Raw genomic sequence first — 22,185 nt, forward strand, 5'->3', positions numbered from 1 at the left:
CACCAACTTGTTAACTCTCGGTGAATACGGCTTGACGAGGCCCAGGGGGCCCCCGACCCTCTGTTGTGGTGGACCATGCGGGCCACTGGTGGACCATGCGGGCCATTGGTGGTCCACACGGGCCACTGGTGGTCCACACGGGCCACTGGTGGTCCACACGGGCCACTGGTGGTCCACACGGGCCATTGGTGGTCCACACGGCCACTGGTGGTCCATAGGGGCCACTGGTGGTCCACACGGGCCACTGGTGGTCCACACGGGCCACTGGTGGTCCACAAGGGCCACTGGTGGTCCACACGGGTCACTGGTGGTCCACGCGGGCCACTGGTGGTCCACACGGGCCACTGGTGGACCATGCGGGCCACTGGTGGTCCACACGGGTCATTGGTGGTCCACACGGGCCACTGGTGGTCCACACGGGCCATTGGTGGTCCACACGGGCCACTGGTGGTCCATAGGGGCCACTGGTGGTCCACACGGGCCACTGGTGGTCCACACGGGCCACTGGTGGTCCACACGGGTCACTGGTGGTCCACGCGGGCCACTGGTGGTCCACACAGGCCACTGGTGGTCCACGCGGGCCACTGGTGGTCCACACGGGCCACTGGTGGTCCACACGGGCCACTGGTGGTCCACACGGGCCACTTTTGGTCCACAAGGGCCACTGGTGGTCCACGCGGGCCACTGGTGGTCCACACGGGCCACTGGTGGTCCATAGGGGCCACTGGTGGTCCACACGGGCCACTGGTGGTCCACACGGGCCACTGGTGGTCCACAAGGGCCACTGGTGGTCCACACGGGCCACTGGTGGTCCACAAGGGCCACTGGTGGTCCACACGGGCCACTGGTGGTCCACACGGCCCACTGGTGGTCCACACGGGCCACTGGTGGTCCACACGGGCCACTGGTGGTCCACACGGGCCACTGGTGGTCCACACGGGTCACTGGTGGTCCACACGGGCCACTGGTGGTCCACACGGGCCACTGGTGGTCCACACGGGCCACTGGTGGTCCACAAGGGCCACTGGTGGTCCACACGGGCCACTGGTGGTCCACAAGGGCCACTGGTGGTCCACACGGGCCACTGGTGGTCCATACAGGCCACTGGTGGTCCATACAGGCCACTGGTGGTCTAAACGGGGAAGAGAGAGAGAGAGAGAGAGAGAGAGAGAGAGAGAGAGAGAGAGAGAGAGAGAGAGAGAGAGAGAGAGAGAGAGAGAGAGAGAGAGAGAGCATCAAATGGCTCACTAGGGGTTTCTCCTCCTCCTACAGTGCCTTCCACAACTATCTACTCTGCGTAACGTCGGCGGCGGAGCGGGAGTGTGGGACCCAGGCGGCCCACTTCATTGAAGAGTACTCCTATCGCACAGCTGGACCCATCATTCAGGTACTGACCCACCACCACATACTCCCACCACACAGCCGGACCCATCATTCAGGTACTGACCCATCGCCACATACTCCCTCACACAGCCGGACCCATCATTCAGGTACTGACCCATCGCCACATACTCCCACCACACAGCCGGACCCATCATTCAGGTACTGACCCATCGCCACATACTCCCATCACACAGCCGGACCCATCATTCAGGTACTGACCAATCACCACATACTCCCACCACACAGAGTATCACAGATACTCACCCTTCACTACAGTGTAAAGTGAGTATCTACACCTCAGTGAATATGTCTCCTGTGGCACCAATATGGATAATAATTATGAGTATAGTTATGCCAAGGATAAATTTGGTTAGGTGTCTGAGTTCTGAAGTCAATTATTTGTATTTACCTATATTGATTTTGCGTTCAACTCGCACTTAGTGTGAGTTAAACACCACTAGTCAGTGTCTGTTCAACGCACTTCAACCTGTGTTCAACTCGCACCTCTCTAAATACTCTGCCTACCTACTGAAACCAATATTAAAAATTACCAATACATCCTAAACACTTAACCTAACCTAGGCCTAACTATACAACAAAATTATAATATTAACCAATGTTCATTTATATTTGAGAAAGTGCTAATTTGAAATACTCAGTGGGTTAAATTCTTAACAATATCTTCGAGTATGTCCACTACTTGACAGCCCATACTTTAAGAATGGGTTGATGAAAAAGTATATATATATATATATATATATATATATATATATATATATATATATATATATATATATATATATATATATATATATATATATATATATATAGAATATAGCTGGAACTGGAATTTCCATAAGTAATTTCCTATTTAATAATACATCTTTAGAAGGATATTACTTACTTAAGGAAATTCCTGTTTTAATCCTTCTTTCGTAGTCTGACATTGTCATATAATAAATATATATATATATATATATATATATATATATATATATATATATATAACCTTTCTGGATTTCATTAACGATTGCAATGTTCAACAGACGCGGTGCAAGGTGTACGTGCCGGGAAGCTTAGAGTGTTCACACAGCACGGCCGCCCTCAGCAGCGGGGCGTCCTTCTGGGGCCTTACCCTCCTGCTGGCCGCCACCCTCACCCTCCTGCAGGTGGTGTAGTCACCCACCACCAGCTGGTTGATCCGCTCATCCTTCTGGAGTTGTGATGGTGAGCCAGGAGCAGTAATGGTGAGCCAAGAGCAGGTATTGTGAGCTAAGAGCAATTTAAGATGAGCTAAGAACAGTGATAGTGAGCCAAAAGCAGTGATGGTGAACCAAGAGCAATGATGGTGACCTTTCAGAAAACGTCACAGGTGCTAAAAACTCATAATAATCAATGGTTGTGTTTATATAAATAAATAAAAAGAAATGTGTTATAATTCGACCAGAAATTCCCGGCACTATTCTTGCCAGACGTCTTCGTATACCACGGGAGCTGACACGTGCTTAGCGAAGCGAGGTGGAGTGCCTCTAGTAACTAGTTTAACTTATATATATATATATATATATATATATATATATATATATATATATATATATATATATATATATATATATATATATAATCTTTAGTCTTGTTAGACAAGGCTATAAACATTATGAAAGTAATTTGTAAACATTGAAACAATGTTAATATATCGTTGTCATGGTTAGAGCATCATATAAATGTTATATATATATATATATATATATATATATATATATATATATATTATATATATATGTATACATATATATATATATATATATATATGTATACATATATATATATATACCTTCGTGTGTGTGTGTGTGTGTGTGTGTGTGTGTGTGTGTGTGTGTGTGTGTGTGTGTGTGTGTGACAGGGTGCAGGTAACAGCTGTGTTTAATGTTATGCTTTTTAACGTTAGATAGACTGAGAAAATCCTAAGGAACCCCACGCAGGAGCAGGCGCAGAGATCACCTTACTCGGTGATTGGTCAAGGTGGTGAGGGGAAGAAGCCCAATGATTGGCCAAGGTGTGGATGGAAGGCCAGTGATTAGTCAGAAGGATACGAGAAGCCCAGTGATTAATAAAAAAAAAAAGATAGCAGAAGCCCAGTGATTGGTCAAAGAGACTTTCGATATTGCGGTGCCTATTCATGGTAATGAAGGAAGCCCAGTGATTGGTCCAGGACTCTAGGTGTTACTGAGAATCCTCAATCACAGCGTAATGACGGAATATACTTTTTTTTTTCTCTCCGACCGTAATATATCACTTTTTTGTGTCTGTGCATTGTGTCTGGCCTCCACAATGCTAACTCTCAAATATTCCACCCAGCAAACGACATCAACCCACAAACAATGCTGCTGCTAACCGTTTGTTTACTGTTCTTAGTAATGTCTGTTTACATTAACGCGCGTATGACCATACCGGAGATAATACCGAGTTACCGTTGTTGTTTGTGATCCCCGTTAGCGCTGTGTGTGTGTGTGTGTGAGGGGGAAGTGAACTACTCGTTACCAAGTAAATAACTTTGACTAAGTTTTCCAGATTAAAGTACTGCTTTACGCAGTCGGATAAAGTTTGAATTAGAAGTGTCATGGACGCTAGTTTTGACTTGACTATTGGTTTTTTGACAGCAATTATATATATTTTCCCCTCAAATCATGCTAAATGGAAAAAAAAAATTCCTCAATGCCACTGTTTAAAAAAAAAAAAAATCCCAGGTCCCCTCTTTACTGGTAAATACTTGTCTTTTCCCCCAAGCGGCTTCGTTAATTTGTACAGGAAAACAAATAAAAAAAGAAATTGTGGCTGTTTAAGAAAAGATTTTTCACAGGGGCGCCTCTTAGTGAAGACTGGATGGCGCATGCCTCTTTGGCACGGACAGCACGCTAGGCTTGTGATCCTGTGGTCCTGGGTTCGATCCCAGGCGCCGGCGAGAAACAATGGGCAGAGTTTCTTTCACCCTATGCCCCTGTTACCTAGCAGTAAATTAGGTACCTGGGTGTTAGTCAGCTGTCACGGGCTGCATCCTGGGGGTGGAGGCCTGGTCGAGGACCGGGCCGCGGGACACTAAAAAGCCCCGAAATCATCTCAAGATAATCTCAAGATTGGCTGCCAACTGTCCTCTTGGGGAAAGTTGAGTAAGTGTTGACGAGGATTCGTTGGCTAATCCTCTGCATGTTGCATGAGTCAAAATGAAACATTGTTTGTTCTTTATACACGAAGAACATTGCAAGCTCATTACGAGTGAAAGTGAGCCATTGGATTCATTTTCTGCGTGTAAGTGACTGATTCGATCAGTGATTTACGGATCGAATCGGTGACCTTACACAAGGAATCAGAATCCCTACACAAGGAATCAGAATCCTTACACAAGGAATCAGAATCCATACTCAAGGAATCAGAATCCCTACACAAGGAATCAGAATCCTTACACAAGGAATCAGAATCCATACTCAAGGAATCAGAATCCTTACACAAGGAATCAGAAACCTTACACAAGGAATCAGAAACCTTACACAAGGAATCAGAAACCTTACACAAGGAATCAGAATCAGGTATTTTAGAAGTGAAACATCGGGAACTTTGCTGTGGTTATGACGTCTCACTGGAGGCTTTGGTCGATGGGAGAGCGTTCTGATAGTGGGCAAGCCTATTTTTGATGGGCAAGCCTGCTGGTGATGGGCAAGCCTGTTGCTGATGAGCAAGCCTGGTGGTGATGGGCAAGCCTGGTGGTGATGGGCAAGCCTGCTGGTGAAGGGTAAGCCTGCTACTGATGGGCAAGCCTTCTCCTGATGGGCAAGCCTGGTGGTGATGAGCAAGCCTGGTGGTCATGGGCAAGCCTTCTCCTGATGAGTAAGCCTGCTACTGATGGGCAAGACTTCTCCTGGTGGGCAAGCCTGCTACTGATGGGCAAGCCTGCTACTGATGGGCAAGCCTGCTACTGATGGGCAAGCCTGCTACTGATGGGCAAGCCTGCTACTGATGGGCAAGCCTGCTACTGATGGGCAAGCCTGCTACTGATGGGCAAGCCTGCTACTGATGGGCAAGACTTCTCCTGGTGGGCAAGCCTGCTACTGATGGGCAAGCCTGCTACTGATGGGCAAGACTTCTCCTGGTGGGCAAGCCTGCTACTGATGGGCAAGCCTGCTACTGATGGGCAAGCCTGCTACTGATGGGCAAGCCTGCTACTGATGGGCAAGCCTGCTACTGATGGGCAAGCCTGCTACTGATGGGCAAGACTTCTCCTGGTGGGCAAGCCTGCTACTGATGGGCAAGCCTGCTACTGATGGGCAAGCCTGCTACTGATGGGCAAGCCTGCTACTGATGGGCAAGCCTGCTACTGATGGGCAAGCCTGCTACTGATGGGCAAGCCTGCTACTGATGGGCAAGACTTCTCCTGGTGGGCAAGCCTGCTACTGATGGGCAAGCCTGCTACTGATGGGCAAGCCTGCTACTGATGGGCAAGCCTGCTACTGATGGGCAAGCCTGCTACTGATGGGCAAGCCTGCTACTGATGGGCAAGCCTGCTACTGATGAGCAAGCCTGCTACTGATGGGCAAGCCTGCTACTGATGGGCAAGCCTGCTACTGATGGGCAAGCCTGCTGCTTATCACTGACGGAACGACCATTGTACTTGAAAATAACATTTATATCTAACTTTAAAAAAAAAAATCCCTTTTTCAAAATTTCAAAATAAATTAAATATTACCTTTTTGTCTTCAAGGAATATTAATGACATATTTAAGAAAGGCATTTAAGATCGAAAGGCACTACAGATACATACGGGATTATCAACTATCTTCAGATGTACTTATAAACAGCTTTGGCACGCGGGATACAAGATCCAGTGAGATACATAACAAAATAAATTAAACTTTTCTGTGGAAAAGTTGCATTGGGTCTTGCACAGCAAACTGTATATATGGTCCATGGCCCTCATACGTACTTATACAGCATTCAGTTTATTCATTGTATAAAGGAGAGAGGGGGGAGACCTGCTACATGGGTAACAGCTTCTCCACCATATCGACCAGCTGCATGGGTAACAGCTTCTCCACCATATCGACCAGCTGCATGGGTAACAGCTTCTCCTCCATATCGACCAGCTGCATGGGTAACAGCTTCTCCTCCATATCGACCAGCTGCATGGGTAACAGCTTCTCCACCATATCGATCTACCCAGGCTTTGCGCCCTGGAGAGGAAACTCCGGCCTCGACAACCAGAGCGGAACTCCATAGTCTCCCGAGACTGCAGGATGCCTACAATGCCTCATCAACAGTCTTCTTGAACAAGACGCTCAGTGTCTTCAAGAAGACACTCTTCCTAAATCGGAATCGCACCCAAGGAAGTCATTCATCCACGTATGGAACTACAAATAACGGCCAACAGCAACAGAAAAGCCCAACCTAACCTTCCCTAGGCCCAACTGTACGTAACATATCATTAAATCGATGAACAAATCCACAAGGGCCGTGACGAGGATTCGAACCTGCGTCCGGGAGCCTCCCAGGCCCTTGTGGATTTGTTCATTTGATGCATCACGTTAGTGTGATCTTTATGTGTGTGATTAAAACGATATATAATTTAGTTTATATTTACGCAGTACATTTCAATTGACGAATGCTCTCTCACTAGCACAGACAGCTGCTTGGATGAGCACAGCCTGCGGATAGGTTGATCACTGAGTACTTAAGCTATCTTAGAATATTTAGGGGGGGGGGTACAGCTGCTTATCAACAGGTGTGTAAGGACTCAGTCTTCTGATCTCAACACAGTCTCGGGCTTAAGGAGGATCTCACCAGTCGTGAAGACCCTCAGAAACACCTTGGATACACTTGTAGCGCTCGAGATAGGTTCACAACACTGCATTGGTGACAATTGGAAACTTGTGAAGATTTTGCTTGTAAATTTACTGAGGTTGTGAGTGGGCGTGATTCCACCCCTACAACTACAAGCATCTATGTCTCCCCTTTAACCTCGTGTGAGGTTGTGAGTGGGCGTGATTCCACCCCTACAACTACAAGCATCTATGTCTCCCCTTTAACCTCGTGTATTTATTGATCCTATTTACTGAATTACATGTATGTATATATGTGAATTAAATATCATTCAATGAGTATATATATATATATATATGCAAGGAGTCGAGTGTACGTGTGGACTCGAGTTGAATTACAAACTCGAGGGTACGAATAGACTCGAATCTATGCAATGGTTTTAGTATATATGTGTGTGTGTGTACATAATGGAGTGTCCTTATTGTGTAGAATGTACTTATGGGCTGTACTGTAAATACCATTGGCAAGTGTTGTGATTATAAGTGGGTGATTAGTGACTTAAGCAGCAGCACGCATCATTTGTAAGTATATCTGGCAACTTGAACAAGTTCATATTAGCGTCTTCTAACTTGAGTGTGCTTTTTACGTCATCACTGGACTTTTAATTCTCAAGTCCAATGACGGTTTTTTTTGGACTTGATTGTATATTAACTTTGCCTGAAATTTTTTTAGTCCGCGTAAATGTTTATGGAGTTAAAATGTGTATATGATATACAGCTGGTGATGCGTTCTAAGTATAGCAACAGTGAGGTTGAACGTGGTGACCAACCCTTGTCACCACCAGGTTTAGGCACTCCTCATCACTGTCAAGTCCCCCTCCCCCCCTCTCCCCCCCCCCTCTCTCACCCCACGTCAAGTCTCCTTGACCCCACCAAATATCTAAGTTCCCTCACCTCTTCAATGTACACCCTTCACCCGTATCAACTTGCTCCTTACCCCCATCAAGCCCCACCCCCCCCTCCCAAAAAAATCCTCTTTCACCTCCTCCAAATCCACCCCCCCCTCCCCCTTCAATTCCCCTTCATAGGACCTGCCCAGCATCCCGTTACTAACGTGAAGAGCAATGTCTCCTCTAAGTCAGTATTGTAATAAATAATATGCAACTCTCATTTATTTTTATTTCCCCCACATTAAAATTCATATTTTATAACCAATTTAATACAAAAAAGTCATAAAACAAACCTCAAGAAACGATAAAATGACATTTTTTTTCTTAAATATTTATATTATATATAATTCAAAACATAACATAATTTAAAGAAAAGTATTCAGTCAATGAAGACATATCATTAAAATTATATATTTACTGGAAAACAATGAATCAAAACTCAAGACAAATTCTAAACATGGAGATGTACGAACCTAACTAAAGAGTAACTAATTGCCACAAATTATATTACCAAAGAGAACAAGCTACTTTAAAAAAAAAATAGTAATAAAAGCAAGATCATCTCAGCAAGATTATTTAGCTTCGTGGAAATTATTGCAGACGAAAATAACAGTCATGAATACATTTGCGAACAAAAATAAATTCTACCCAATATTTATGTATTCAGACGATGTATATGTGTGTCTGCGCCGGCTAATTGGGTAACGATACAACGACCCACCGATATCCTAAGACAGCATCCTGATCACCCTCGGCCCTACACAGGCGAGGACAATGAAAGCTTAAAACCGGATGTCTAATTAAGCTGCCCAAAAGCTTCCGGGAGATGGAGAGAGAGAGAGAGAGAGAGAGAGAGAGAGAGAGAGAGAGAGAGAGAGAGAGAGAGAGAGAGAGAGAGAGAGAGAGAGAGAGAGAGACATGTTAGCTTCAGGTGAGGGAGGAGACGAAGGGGAGGGTGTTCGACACACACTTAGCGAGGGGGGGGGGTGCTCGACACACTATTAGCGAGAGGGAGTTGGACTCATATGTGCTGGGGGGGGGGGGAAGGGGAGGGCGTTTGAACCAAAACTCATGAGACTGAGCGAGACACAATGATAGAAGAAAGCCGGCACAGGTGGGTGTGGGGACCAGGAGCTTAAGCTACAGCCCTCGATCATTAATTCCAGTTTTCATCGCTATATCACCAAATTGTGATATATTAAAATGGGAGGTAAGGGAGAGATCGAGTCATTTTATTCGAAATTTATGGACAATTAAACGATATGTATTGGAAGAAAAAATTTATTAAATTACAGAGGGGTTAACAATTTATATAACCCCCATCTCTCTCTCTCTCTCATGTTCATGTTCACTCAGATGTTCACCTCGACCCATGTTATCACAGGGTATGCGACAAGACAACAATCAGGAATTAAAACACATGCAACAATCTAAAAAAGTGATTGTTCAGGTTTGTTCAAGTGTTCGAGTGTCAATGTATATGATGACACCTTAAGAATACACTGACACACTTGGAGGGTAATACAGCAGTGCGGGTCTGGTCATCAGGATAGTCACTATAGTTATGTGACCAGCTCCCCCCTCCAACCCTCCACCACCAGCTCCCCCTTCCAACCCACCACCACCAGCTCCTCCTCCAACACCCCACCACCACCGGCTCGCCCTCCAACACCCCACCACCACCAGCTCACCCTCCAACCCCACCATCTGATCACTTAACTAGATCTCCCCCAAGCCCCATAACAGCCCCTCTCCCCACCCTTTCACCTATCCTACTGTCCATATGTCCGCCAGTCTCTCCCTCGACCCCCCCCAACCAGCCTTCCTCCACCTATCCAGGTCCAACTCCAGGTCCTCCACCAGCCCCGTCTCCACCAAAACCCCCCCTCCAACACTAGCCCCCTCTCCACCAGTACCCCCCCCCACCTTCCCCCCCACCCACAAGTACCCCTTACCTGGGGGGTAATTATAAAGATGATATCAAGGTGGTAATGGAATAGTTTAGCCCTAATCGCCGTCATCGTCGGGGACGCGCGCCTCTGATTATATTTCCTGCTCCATGAATATAAACGAGGCCTAGTGAAAACTTATCGGAAGGTTGGACCCTTCTCTTCCACTCTCACTCGCTCTCTTTCTCTCGCTCTCTTTCTCTCCCTCTCTCTCTCTCCCCCCCCCCCCCCCACTCTCTCTCTCTCTCTCTCTCTGCTGCCCTTAATGATTCTCGTGTCATTTCTGCAAACTAGGTTATTTGATACTTATGACATAGCGAACTGGCGAAGTGCAATTTAGAGAGAAAGAAACAGAATAAGACACATAAGCGACAAGGGGGTTGAGGAGAAGTTTCCCCTACAGAAGAGTGAGAACAGAAACCACTGCAGATGAGACTAAAAAATACGGAATATAATAATAGGTGCATGTATAACCCTTTAGAAATTATATCCCTTACGAGAATTGCTACACAAAATATATATTTGTAGAAATAAGAATTTTTCATTGTAATTTGTTTTTATCATTCATATATCGAGTTAATTTAATCTAAGAAACTGAAATATTTTGAAGCTCAGAAATGGACGAATTAAGTGTGTGTGTCTGTTTTAAAATCCACCAATGACGAATGCTTGAATTTGGCAACCAATCAGGAAAACCCATCAACATAATAAAAAAACGTTCAGTCTTGAGTGAGCATTGACGGAAGATTGACGTGTAAGTGTGCGCAAGGTCCGTGTCGGTCTGTGTGTCTGTCTCTCCCTCTCGTTCCTTCCCTCCCTCCCTCTCTCTCTCTCTCTCTCTCTCACTCTATTTTCCCCTCTCTCTCTCGTTCTTTCCCTCCTTGTCTCTCAAAATTTCCCCTCTCTCTTTCTACTCTCTCCCTCTCTTTCACTGGGGAAGGAGTTCATGAAGCGAGCGAGAGTGGGGTTAGAGAGAGAGAGAGAGAGAGAGAGAGAGAGAGAGAGAGAGAGAGAGAGAGAGAGAGAGACTATTACAGGTACAAAACAAGTAATGTAGTGTAAGGGAACGGGTTAATGGTATTGGGAGAATTATCGTGGGGGTACGTTTAGCACAGTGCCGCGGTCCTGTCTCTTCTTTCATGCCAACACCATCCTGGCGATGTTGGGCACGTCCCCTACACCAATTACTGGGGAAAAATTGAGGGAAGTTAGCACCAAGCATCTAGCCTGGATTTTCTGACAGACAGATAGACATTTTCATTGATAGATACAGATAGAGTAGGAAGAAGTGTAACACAATAGAATTTGAATCAATGGGTATAATTTTGATAAGTTTAGATTTAGGAAAACCTGGGTAAATACTGGTTTGGAAACATGATTAGGGTAAACCACACTACTGGTTTAGTCTGCCAGGTAACAGTGTTGAGGAAGGGTATTTAGGTAATTTGTAAACATATAAATTACTTCAGCAGATTATATTTTCCTCATATTTTGTATATTTTGGTTTACCTTCAGAACCCGGTATAGGGTCCCGGTAGTACTGTCGAGTTCGTTCTCGACTCACAATCGACAATTTCAGGGTTCGAATCCCGGACGCGATAGAAATGGTTAACCACATTTCCTATCACCTAATGAAGCTGTTCATCTAGCAGTAAGTAGGTTTCCAGGAGTTAGTCAGCTATTGTTGGGTTGCATCCTAGTGGATGAGGTTAGTAATTCGACCCTTGGGGGGGGGGTACTAGGATATAACCCTAATACATATATATACACTGGTTTCCTGTCCCCCGACATAATTAATTATTAGTAGTAGTAGTAGTATTATGTATGTCGAACCCATGAGCACCACACCAGAAATAAATACAGTTTTGATATTCCTAGAGTACGACTTAATCAAACTAGAAATGCTCTACAAATCAAGGGACCCAGAATGTGGAATGACCTTCCCAACCATGTTAAAGACTGTACCTCTCTCAACCAGTTTAAGATAAAAACTAAACACTACCTAATAAATTCCCTGTAACCTACCTCACTCCTCTATTGTCAACCCATGTCTGTTATTTTATTTTTTTTTTTTTTAATCAACACTGTTTGTCAACCTATTGTATTTGTGCTGCTTTTTCAGTCATGTTCCCCCTTTTTTTACCTTTATTTGTATTTGTTTTCAACACTTTTTATTCTTTATGCTCAATTAGTATTAAGTTCTAGATATTAATGTTTTTCTTGCCCGAAACGCATTGCGTAATAGTGGCTTTAGGCATTGTATGTACTAGCTCTATCTATATATCAATCCATTAATGTAACATCACTTGTATGTATGTACCTTACCTGAATAAACATATTTATTTATTTATTTATTTATGTGTAACAGAAACAATTTTTGAGTTATCCCTAAAATATCTTCAGTTTTCTGTATTCATCAAGCATTTTATAACACGAAATTGATAGAAAATGAAAGTCCTTGACGTTTTAAGAGTACCAAAACTATATTGCTGCTTGGCTTAAAAGTCAACACACTGGAATGATTGGAAGCTGGAAGATATGTTCCCTGAAGAGTGAGATCACCCGAGAGGCCGAGAGGGTATGGATGCATAGTAGGCCTACAAAGCCATTTACCTAAAGAATAAAAATGGATTGTTAGATCACTGTTATATGGATTATCTGTGAAATATAGTTTAATGAATAACAAATTAATAGCTGTAGTGTATATAATAATATATGAGACAAATTCACCTGTCCTTACATTTATTGCGTTCCTATTTTGACGCTGTCGACCACAACGTTAAAATTTAGGTGTTTTATGGACTAACATTCTGTTTCTCGGCATTAATAAGTCAGGCGGAGTGCCTGTGGTCAAACGCTTCTGGCCGGACAAAACCACTTTAATCTGACGTGAGCAATGTCGTCCAAATTCCACATTAAGAATATGGTGGCTTTTCCGTAACTGTTCTTGTACCCATTCGTAACTACCCACTGTTTTTACCTGGAAGCCACCATCTCTCTAGTGGCCTCAACAGGGACACGAAGCCGGCGGCTTGTAAAAATTTATCAATTGTTCTTAAGGCTTTTATTTTTCCAACTGGATTTTGAACGTCAGTAATGCCTTGGCATTTACGGCTTGTGCGGGTAGGCGGTTCCACGGGTTTATAACCTAGTGGGTGAAAAAGCATCTCCTATTTTATGTCTTGCATTGTTGCTTATTGAGCTTGAGGCTGTTGACCCCTTGTATGTGTTACATGTGATCTCGTGCATGTTTTTCCTCTCAAATATAGATCAACATAATAGGCCTAAGTAATTATCAAAAGAAGGCACCAAGCCGGGAAGAAAAAGTTTGAGGAGGTTTAATAACTTCTGCTCTTTTTTTTTTTTTTTTTTTTTAGATATATACAAGAGTTGTTACATTCTTGTACAGCCACTAGTACGCGTAGCGTTTCGGGCAAGTCCTTAATCCTACGGTCCCTGGAATACGATCCCCGCCGCGAAGAATTGTTGTTACAACCAAGTACACATTTTACTGTTGCGTTAAACAGAGGCTACAGTTAAGGATTTGCGCCCAGTAAATCCTCCCCGGCCAGGATACGAACCCATGACAATAGGTTCAATGACAATGCTCTGTTGAAATCTTAATGGGTTTGTAACTGTGCACTGTGTTAGATAATGTTCCAGTGGTCTGTCGGGTATTTCTCCACAGTGCTGACATTTCCTCTCATCTTCCGGAACCTGTAAGCCTATTTCCCATGCACGTGTGTATCCAAGCCTGATGCGATGTAATAAAGGTATCTATTAATGCATTAGACAAATTTCCCAAAATATTCAGTTCATTTACCAATTCTGCCTAAAAAATATACACTATACGTTATCACATACAACTTGTGTTGCATAAACAGATATACCTTTACAAATAACCCACCTATACCTTAAAACAATATGTAGCAAAAATGACAAATCTCTATAACGATTATATAATTGTTTTTTTTTTTGTGATATATACAAGAGTTGTTACATTCATGTACAGCCACTAGTACGCGTAGCGTTTCGGGCAGGTCCCTGGAATACGATCCCCGCCGCGAAGAATCGTTAAATCGTTAAATCGTTGTTTTAAATAATCAAACATTACGAGTATACAATCATATCCAACGCTTACAAGAAATAATATATGTAAACAAAATTATTCAAAGATCACAAAACCACAGCCTGGGAGATACCTGGGAGATACCTGGGAGGTACCTGGGAGGTACCTGGGAGGTACCTGGGAGGTACCTGGGAGGTACCTGGGAGGTACCTGGGAGGTACCTGGGAGGTACCTGGGAGGTACCTGGGAGGTACCTGGGAGATACCTGGGAGATACCTGGGAGGTACCTGGGAGGTACCTGGGAGGTACCTGGGAGGTACCTGGGAGGTACCTGGGAGGTACCTGGGAGGTACCTGGGAGATACCTGGGAGATACCTGGGAGGTACCTGGGAGATACCTGGGAGGGGAACCGTCCAGTGGGAGAGCTCAGACTGAAGTGAGCCTAACCTGGGCGAATAGAAACTATTACAGTTACGAACCGGGAAAAATTAAATGAAAGAAAACAAGAAAAGGGGAAACTAAACTAATTCATTTACAAATTCTATTTCAACGTAAACATAGCACCTGAAACTTTTAGATAACTTAATTGGCGCAGCTGTCGGACCAAACACCCAACCATCTGGGGTCAGACTGAAAAACCACATTTGCAATCCGTCCTCCTATTAGCGCGTCGTATTTTGACGCAAACTTTACCTATGGCCAAAAACTGTCGTACTAGGAAGCGGCTCGCGAAATTGACATAATATCCCGTTTTCTGTTCGCAGGTCCTCTGGTTGGTTAGGATAAGGCCCTTTAGTACGTCAATTTCATGACGTTGGGAAACGCTCGCGAGAACATGCTGCATAAACACCTCCCCTCCAACACACACACACACACACACACACACACACACACACACACACACACACACACACACACGCCAACCATTCCTAGATACCAAACACGCTGTGCAACTGGCACTACAGAATTTAAGCAATTTATTTAATCAAATCCAAACCCTGTTTTCATCATCAAATCATGGCTAACTCTCAGATATAATCCCATTTTCCAACACTTTCACGCGTAGAGACTCAACAGTACTTAATAGCATCACTGAACCAACAACACACGACTATAAATACAGGGCAAGTAAGTAAGTAATTATCAAAAGAAGGCACCAAACCGGGAAGGCAAAATCAGGGCAAACATACATGAATTTTGTATTCACTGCCACGTTCCAGAAACATGTGAACATTACCTCTTTCAGTCATTGAAGTAATTTTAAACAAGCGATTATCACGCTCAAAATGCGAGAGATCTTTCACTAATATATATATATATATATATATATATATATATATATATATATATATATATATATATATATATATATATAGGCTGAGAAGTGCGTTCTGGCTACTAGGTACGACATATATATATATATATATATATATATATATATATATATATATATATATATATATATATATAATGTCGTACCTAGTAGACAGAACTCACTTTTCAGCCTACAATGCAAGGCCCGATTTGCCTAATAAGCCAAGTTTTCATGAATTAATATATTTTATCTAATTTTTTTCTTATGAAATGATAAAGCAACCCATTTCATTATATAAGAGGTCAATTTTTTTTTATTGGAGTTAAAATTAACGTAGATATATGACTGAACCTAACCAACCCTACCTAACCTAACCTAACCTATCTTTATAGGTTAGGTTAGGTTAGGTAGCCGAAAAAGTTAGGTTAGGTTAGGTTAGGTAGGTTAGGTAGTCGAAAAGCAATTAATTCATGAAAACTTGGCTTATTAGGCAAATCGGGCCTTGCATAGTAGGCTGAGAAGTGCGTTCTGGCTACTAGGTACGACATATATATATATATATATATATATATATATATATATATATATATATATATATATATATATATATATATATATATATATATATGTCGTACCTAGTAGCCAGAACGCACTTCTCAGCCTACTATGCAAGGCCCGATTTGCCTAATAAGCCAAGTTTTCATGAATTAATTGTTTTTCGACTACCTAACCTACCTTAGCTGACCTAACCTAACTTTTTCGGCTACCTAGCCAAACCTAACCTATAAAGATAGGTTAGGTTAGGTTAGGTAGGGTTGGTTAGGTTCGACCATATATCTACGTTAATTTTAACTCCAATAAAATAAAATTGACCTCATACATAATGAAATAGGTAGCTTTATCATTTCATAAGAAAAAAATTAGAAAAAATATATTAATTAAGGAAAACTTGGCTTATTAGGCAAATCGGGCCTTGAATAGTAGGCCAAAAAGTGAGTTCTGGCTACTAGGTACGACATATATATATATATATATATATATATATATATATATATATATATATATATATATATATATATATATATATATATATATATATATATCTAATATCAGCAGCCAAAGCATTGGCTCAATATGTCCAGTCGACCAAAAATTAGGCCACACACATTTGACGTACTCATAAAACTCAAACCCCCGGGACAGTCAGACATGGAAACTGAAGCCCTAATTACAAATAACAGGAACGACCAGCTGAAGCTGTAAACACAACAGCCAGCCCTCGTCGCCGGCGCCGCCGCCGCCACGTGCTTCAAGGCTAACTCTAAGACGCACCTTGTCCGGTCGTCAGCCTGGTATCACCTGAAAACAACACCAACTACTGCTTCCAAGCCTGGCCAACCGATACACTGAAGTGCTATTGTGACGCGTCTCCCGACATTACCATTCTCGCAGTCATCGGAAGGCGAACCTGTCACGGCAACTACGTCTGTGGGTTGTGTGCCAACTGGCAGTTGCCGAACTGGCTGTTAGTTAGCTAGTAATTGGATGAGGTTATTTTAATGTTAAGTGCTTCTGCAATGTCCTGTACCCAATTATCGTAATGTCTGTCGAATACTTCAGTGTTGTTGATTCAGGATCTCTCTGATGGTGGCTTGTTGTGTACAGAAATAGTGATTTCAATGAGAGTGTAATTATATGTTTAGTACGAACTTATTAATGAAGTTTCATGCAAATAAATTGGATATTTACATATGTGTGAAGAGTCATTCGAATGCTACGGATCAAGTACTATATTTTACTTATCTGTTTATTTTGTATCTGCATTATCTATGTTTGCCTTTGTCAATTATTTTTAATTCTCCATTTTTTCAGACCATTTACATCTTCTGTCCATCTCTTCTTCAGACCATTGGTACGTTTCGTCTGTCTCCTCTGAAGACCATTGGTACGTTTCGTCTGTCTCCTCTGAAGACCATTGGTACGTTTCGTCTGTCTCTTCTTCAGACCATTGGTACGTTTCGACTGTCTCCTCTGAAGACCATTGGTACTTTTTTTCCGTCCACTCTTCAAATTATTAGTATCTTGTGCCCATCTCTTCCTCAAACCATTCGTATATGTTTCTGTCCTCGTCGGTTCTGGGAACCACATTTCCATTCGACAACTGGTCGTGTCACTCGACCTTGGCCTTGCCTCTGCGGCAGCAGTTGAGGCACCTGGTGAGGCAGTAGCAGAAGAGGAAGACCAACACGGCCAGGACCAATAGCCAGAAGAGCAGGACGTCAAGCAACAGGTACTGGAACAGGTGGAGGTTCTTGCCAGCGTAGAGGAGGTGGGGCGACCCCTTGTGGCGGATGGCGTACTCCACCCACCACACAGCCCGCGCCCCGGCGCTCTCCTTCTGGTCCTGTAGCGTCACCGACACCTTCCTTAGTCCCTCCTGGTACCTGTGGTGATGGAGGCGTGGTCAGTGGTCCCCCCCAGTCTACAGTGATGGAGGAAAGGTCAGTGGTCCCCAGTCTACAGTGATGGAGGAGAGGTCAGTGGTCCCCAGTCTACAGTGATGGAGGCGTGGTCAGTGGTCCCCTCCAGCCTACAGTGATGGAGGCATGGTCACTGGTCACCAGTCTACAGTGATGGAGGAGAGGTCAGTGGTCACCAGTCTACAGTAATGGAGGAGAGGTCTGTGGTCCCCCAGTCTACAGTGATGGAGTCTACAGTGACACTGCATGCTTCCTCATCTTAATATTTACATATATTTGACTTTATTTATTTTCAGTTACATTTCCTGTTATATTATTATGTGTATATGGTGCGCTAGTTAAAATGTATAAAATATTCAATACTTACTATAGATTAATGAATTACGGGCCAGGATCTATCTAACATTTACACCACCAATTACGAAACAGAATCTGGCTGACTTTATAATAATCCCCTTCAACTGTAAAGTTTCGAAACTCGTAATCGAATCAAATAAAGATGTACCGGATTCGGAAATGGACACGTAAATGCTCAATGAATCCTCGCCAAGCACCTGGAAAATCTTACGAGGGGTCGTTGATGAGTGTGTTGATAGCTTGCAGAAAGGCATCAACGCTCAAGTCCTGCCAATTGAGGACCAGAGCGTAGCCTTTGTTGGCCAAGCGGGCAGCGTTGCGAGGCTGGTCGAATGCTATGGGCATGGCGAGGACGGGCACGCCGTGGTACAGGGCCTCCTGCGTGCCCTGGTTCCCACAGTGGGAGACGAACACCCGCGTCCTCCTGTGTCCTGCAGTACCGAACACAGAGTGTGACCGAAAGTAAACACCTTCGCTGTTCATAATGACAGCCACGATAATAGCGTGCTAAGGTATATTGAAATGTGGTAACATGCATTTTTTTTCTGTGACAGGTTCCTGGAAGTCAAAGTTATCTAATTGGCTCTCATTTAGACTATCATTCTAGACAGAACTTTTGCAAGAGTCTAGCTAGTATGAATAGAACCTTGTTCCAGAGAGGGTCCGTGTCCTACCTAGGGATGGCCCATGTCCTAGCTGGACAAGAAGGCCCGTGTCCTAGCAGGACAAGGCCCGTGTCCTAGCAGGACAAGGCCCGTGTCCTAGCTGGAGAAGGCTCGTGTCCTAGCTGGACAAGGCCCGTATCTCACCTAGGATGTCTTGCTGGGGGATCCACTTCCTGGTGAGGACATTTGGGGGAAGGTGGAGGTCGTCTCCCTCGTACTTCCAGACGACCCGCTGAGGCAGCTGCCGGAACGCCTCCACCAGCATCACCTGCAACACTAACAGCATCAACACCTGCGACACCAACAGCGTCAACACCTGTAACACCAACAGCGTCAACACCCGTAACACCACCAGCTCCAAGACCTGATGGCGCTCACCCTTTGTTCCCCCTCTCTCTCCCCCCCCCCCTTCCCTCACCTTGTATTCCTGTGGGATGTGGAAACTCTTGACAATACTGCCGAGGCTGAAGAGGATGACTCCGTTCTCGCCGGCGCCCTCCATGAACTCCTCCAGATCCTGCGGGGAGAGGAAGGGTTCAGGCGCGTCTCTCCAAGTAGCTGCCATGCTGCCTTGAACCTTGACCTTATTCCAGAGGTTAAGATCATCCTTGAGACTATACTGCTATAAAGTGACCTCCCGCGCGGGTACTCCCGTGTCCCGACCTCTCTCTCTCAAGATCAAACCAAAATTCTGGCTGAGTCTCCCTTTCTCTTCCTCCCACTGTTCCTTTCCTATCTTCTCTTTTTCTATCCTTTCCCTTCTGTCTCTGCTTCCCTGTCCCATCCTTTCTACCCCCAATTTAAACTATTTCAATTAAAACAAATTAATTGAAATAAGGATGGTGGGGAGAGAGGGGTTGTGTATTTTCAAGGTTGGGCTGAAGTCTCTTGACATATCCGTTGTAATACGAAGGGCTCCCGGAAGTCTAATGGCAGAGAAGGAGGTCCCTTTACGTGAAGGGTGGGCAGATTTTAATGACGTAAATCTGGTGGTGGGTGGGATATCTTGACTTACCTGTAGGAATGAGCAGGGTCTCCTATCTTACCTATGGGAGGGGTCGAGGTCTCCTTACTTACCTGTGGGAGTGGACGAGGTTTCTTGGCGGAGATGGTGCCCACCTCCACCTGAGTGGGCAGGAGAGGCACGGGGCCGTCCACAGCGAAGTGGCTGTTGATGAGAGTCAGCGAACTATTCGAGTAGAGGTGTCTTAGGGGCGGCATCCCCGGGAAGTACTCCTCCAGCAGCTTCTGGGCGCGGGGAAGCACCGTGACTGAGTGCAGCACATACCGATAAACGATAACTATTGGGTTTATGGCTCGCTGAAGGAAGGTCATGTGCTGGGTGAAAGGTAACATCAATGAAGGCACGACGGCCGCAGACAAGATGTTACCCTGTTGCGCAATTTGTGTAAACACTATTCCTGGCGTGACGAAGGTGATGTATACGCCATTGTAACCCAGCAAGAAGGGAACTGCGACCTCGTTTATATAACTGGTAATTATTATGGCGTGGAAATCATTTCTTCTCTCCCAGAGCTGATGTACTGCTGGGTTAGTCCACATCCCTTCGACAATTTCCACTGTGGCTTCTTCTATAAAGTTACTGGTCAGGTGAATTTTGTCTCCAATGTCAAAAATGTTGGTGTCAGTCATGACAAGGTTGTCGGAGCCGGTGTGGACCTCCGTCACGTTGCCATGACTGGAAACACAGACATAAGTGTAGGACTTTTCGTCAATAACACAATGTTTCTCCCGTTAATAACAATAACACAATGTTGCAACCCGTTCTCGCACTTGCTTATAGTCAATATTAGCTTATTTAATAAGTACATATGTGACATACTAATTGATTGTGAATATTTTAGTTTACCTTGAAAAGCTTCATAGAAAACACTAACCTCACCTAACCTTCTTAGTATGTTAAGATAAGCATCTTATTGCTTCTTATTTACAATTATTACTTAACCTATACCGTTGATAGGTATAGGTTACATAATACAAGTGTTGTTACATAAAACTTAGATATTATCATTATCAGGTTCAGAATCCAAAACTTTATTCATAACTTATGCGATTCGTTACAATAATGACGAGATTAAACAGGTGTAGTGCAGACTTAATTAAAAATAGAATTTGGCATAAACTGAGTGACATCTAGCTTACAATATGAACGGTGATACATATTGGAAAAGCAAAGTGGGGTTTATCATTACTAACTACAAGACAGACATTGGCACAATTTGATTCTTAAAGCTTTCAAGGCTTTTAAGTCTCTATAGAGTGTCAGAGACGAAGTTCCTCAATACTTATAAACGACTAAGGTCCTGCAGCACTTACTGCGTAGAAGCTTCGAATGAAGATACCAGAGTGACGGAGTGGCCTGCGTCTCCCAGGGCCTCCGAGAGCGACCGACTCAGGTGGTAGAGGCTGCGAGAGCCAAGAGGAATAAGGACGAGGACCCGGTAGCCTGCAGAAGGCCCCGTCGTCGCCAGCAGGAGCGCCGCTAACACACCCCACTGCATCCTGCCCGTCCTCATTGACGAGTCCCACTGACACAGAAGCTAGCAGAGGAAAGAAAAAAAATTAAAACCAAATGGAGGCCCTAGGCCTAGTATGGCACATATATGTACGACTAGGTCTAAGATAACGTGTATTAGGCAGAGAATTGCTAGGAGACGTTAGTTGATTTATGCAGCGGGTGAAACCTTTTCCGGGTTTTCCAAATCCAGCAGTACAGACGTCACCGTTCAGGACGCCCATCACCACTTGGGGAGCCGGTCGGCCGAGCGGACAGCACGCTGGACTTGTGATCCTGTGGTCCTGGGTTCGATCCCAGGCGCCGGCGAGAAACAATGGGCAGAGTTTCTTTCACCCTATGCCCCTGTTACCTAGCAGTAAAATAGGTACCTGGGTGTTAGTCAGCTGTCACGGGCTGCTTCCTGGGGGTGGAGGCCTGGTCGAGGACCGGGCCGCGGGGACACTAAAAGCCCCGAAATCATCTCAAGATAACCTCACGATAACCTCAAGATAACCACATTCTGGTGCTTCCCGCCAAAGAGTTACTCTAGGAACTTTCATTTTAGGAGGTTACCTTGAGGTGCTTCCGGGGCTTAGCGTCCCCGCGGCCCGGTCGTCGACCAGGCCTCCTGGTCGGAAGGAACCACTCTAACATTGCACCTGATAACGAACTACAAAGCTCCATTAGATAAC

General features: G+C 44.4%; 2 protein-coding genes and 1 long non-coding RNA gene across 7 annotated transcripts in view; 1 reads left to right on the forward strand and 2 right to left on the reverse strand.

Annotated features, from left to right (window-relative positions):
* Positions 1-8,358, forward strand: part of LOC123754032 (uncharacterized) — a 238,328-nt gene extending 229,970 nt beyond the window's left edge. Inside the window, exons 6-8 of one of the 2 annotated variants that reach the window (XR_011223269.1) lie at positions 1,273-1,387; positions 2,430-7,330; positions 7,400-8,358. Coding sequence is in view for 1 of the 2 variants with exons in the window: in XM_045736154.2 (XP_045592110.1) it covers positions 1,273-1,387; positions 2,430-2,561 (247 nt within the window). In the remaining variant the exon portion in view is untranslated. Of the gene's footprint in view, positions 1-1,272; positions 1,388-2,429 lie in introns of both variants that reach the window. The other variant, XM_045736154.2, reaches the window with a different exon arrangement.
* A 1,777-nt stretch (positions 8,359-10,135) lies between these two features.
* Positions 10,136-21,552, reverse strand: LOC123754033 (UDP-glucosyltransferase 2). 4 transcript variants are annotated; one of them, XM_069307044.1, is made up of 6 exons: positions 21,313-21,552; positions 20,053-20,674; positions 19,394-19,492; positions 19,120-19,243; positions 18,522-18,741; positions 10,136-12,702 (listed from the first exon to the last, which is right to left on the reverse strand). In XM_069307044.1, the coding sequence occupies exons 1-6, from the start codon at positions 21,510-21,512 to the stop codon at positions 12,699-12,701; spliced, it is 1,269 nt and encodes a 422-aa protein (XP_069163145.1). In that variant the 5' UTR covers positions 21,513-21,552; the 3' UTR covers positions 10,136-12,698. The 4 variants fall into 4 exon arrangements, with proteins under 4 accessions (XP_069163145.1, XP_069163142.1, XP_045592111.1 ...); XM_069307041.1 differs by having other exon boundaries at positions 18,508-18,741; XM_045736155.2 differs by lacking the exon at positions 10,136-12,702 and adding an exon at positions 17,249-17,917.
* LOC138353693 (uncharacterized) lies at positions 14,071-15,960 on the reverse strand. Its single transcript, XR_011223271.1, has 2 exons — positions 14,534-15,960; positions 14,071-14,445 (listed from the first exon to the last, which is right to left on the reverse strand). It is a non-coding gene; the product is annotated as an uncharacterized lncRNA (long non-coding RNA).
* Positions 21,553-22,185: the final 633 nt, after the last annotated feature.

Source organism: Procambarus clarkii, chromosome 6 (genome assembly GCF_040958095.1).
Source record: "Procambarus clarkii isolate CNS0578487 chromosome 6, FALCON_Pclarkii_2.0, whole genome shotgun sequence".
Classification (NCBI taxonomy): Eukaryota; Metazoa; Arthropoda; class Malacostraca; order Decapoda; family Cambaridae; genus Procambarus; species Procambarus clarkii.

Coding starts and splice junctions, on each gene's coding strand:
- LOC123754033 (XM_045736155.2), bottom strand. CDS start 21,512: ATGAGGACGGGCAGGATGCAGTGGGGTGTGTTAGCGGCGCTCCTGCTG. Junction 18,742..19,119: donor CCCCCAGCAAGACATCCTAG/GTGAGATACGGG, acceptor TCGGTACTGCAG/GACACAGGAGGACGCGGGTG. Junction 17,918..18,521: donor ACACTCATCAACGACCCCTC/GTAAGATTTTCC, acceptor CCATCACCACAG/GTACCAGGAGGGACTAAGGA.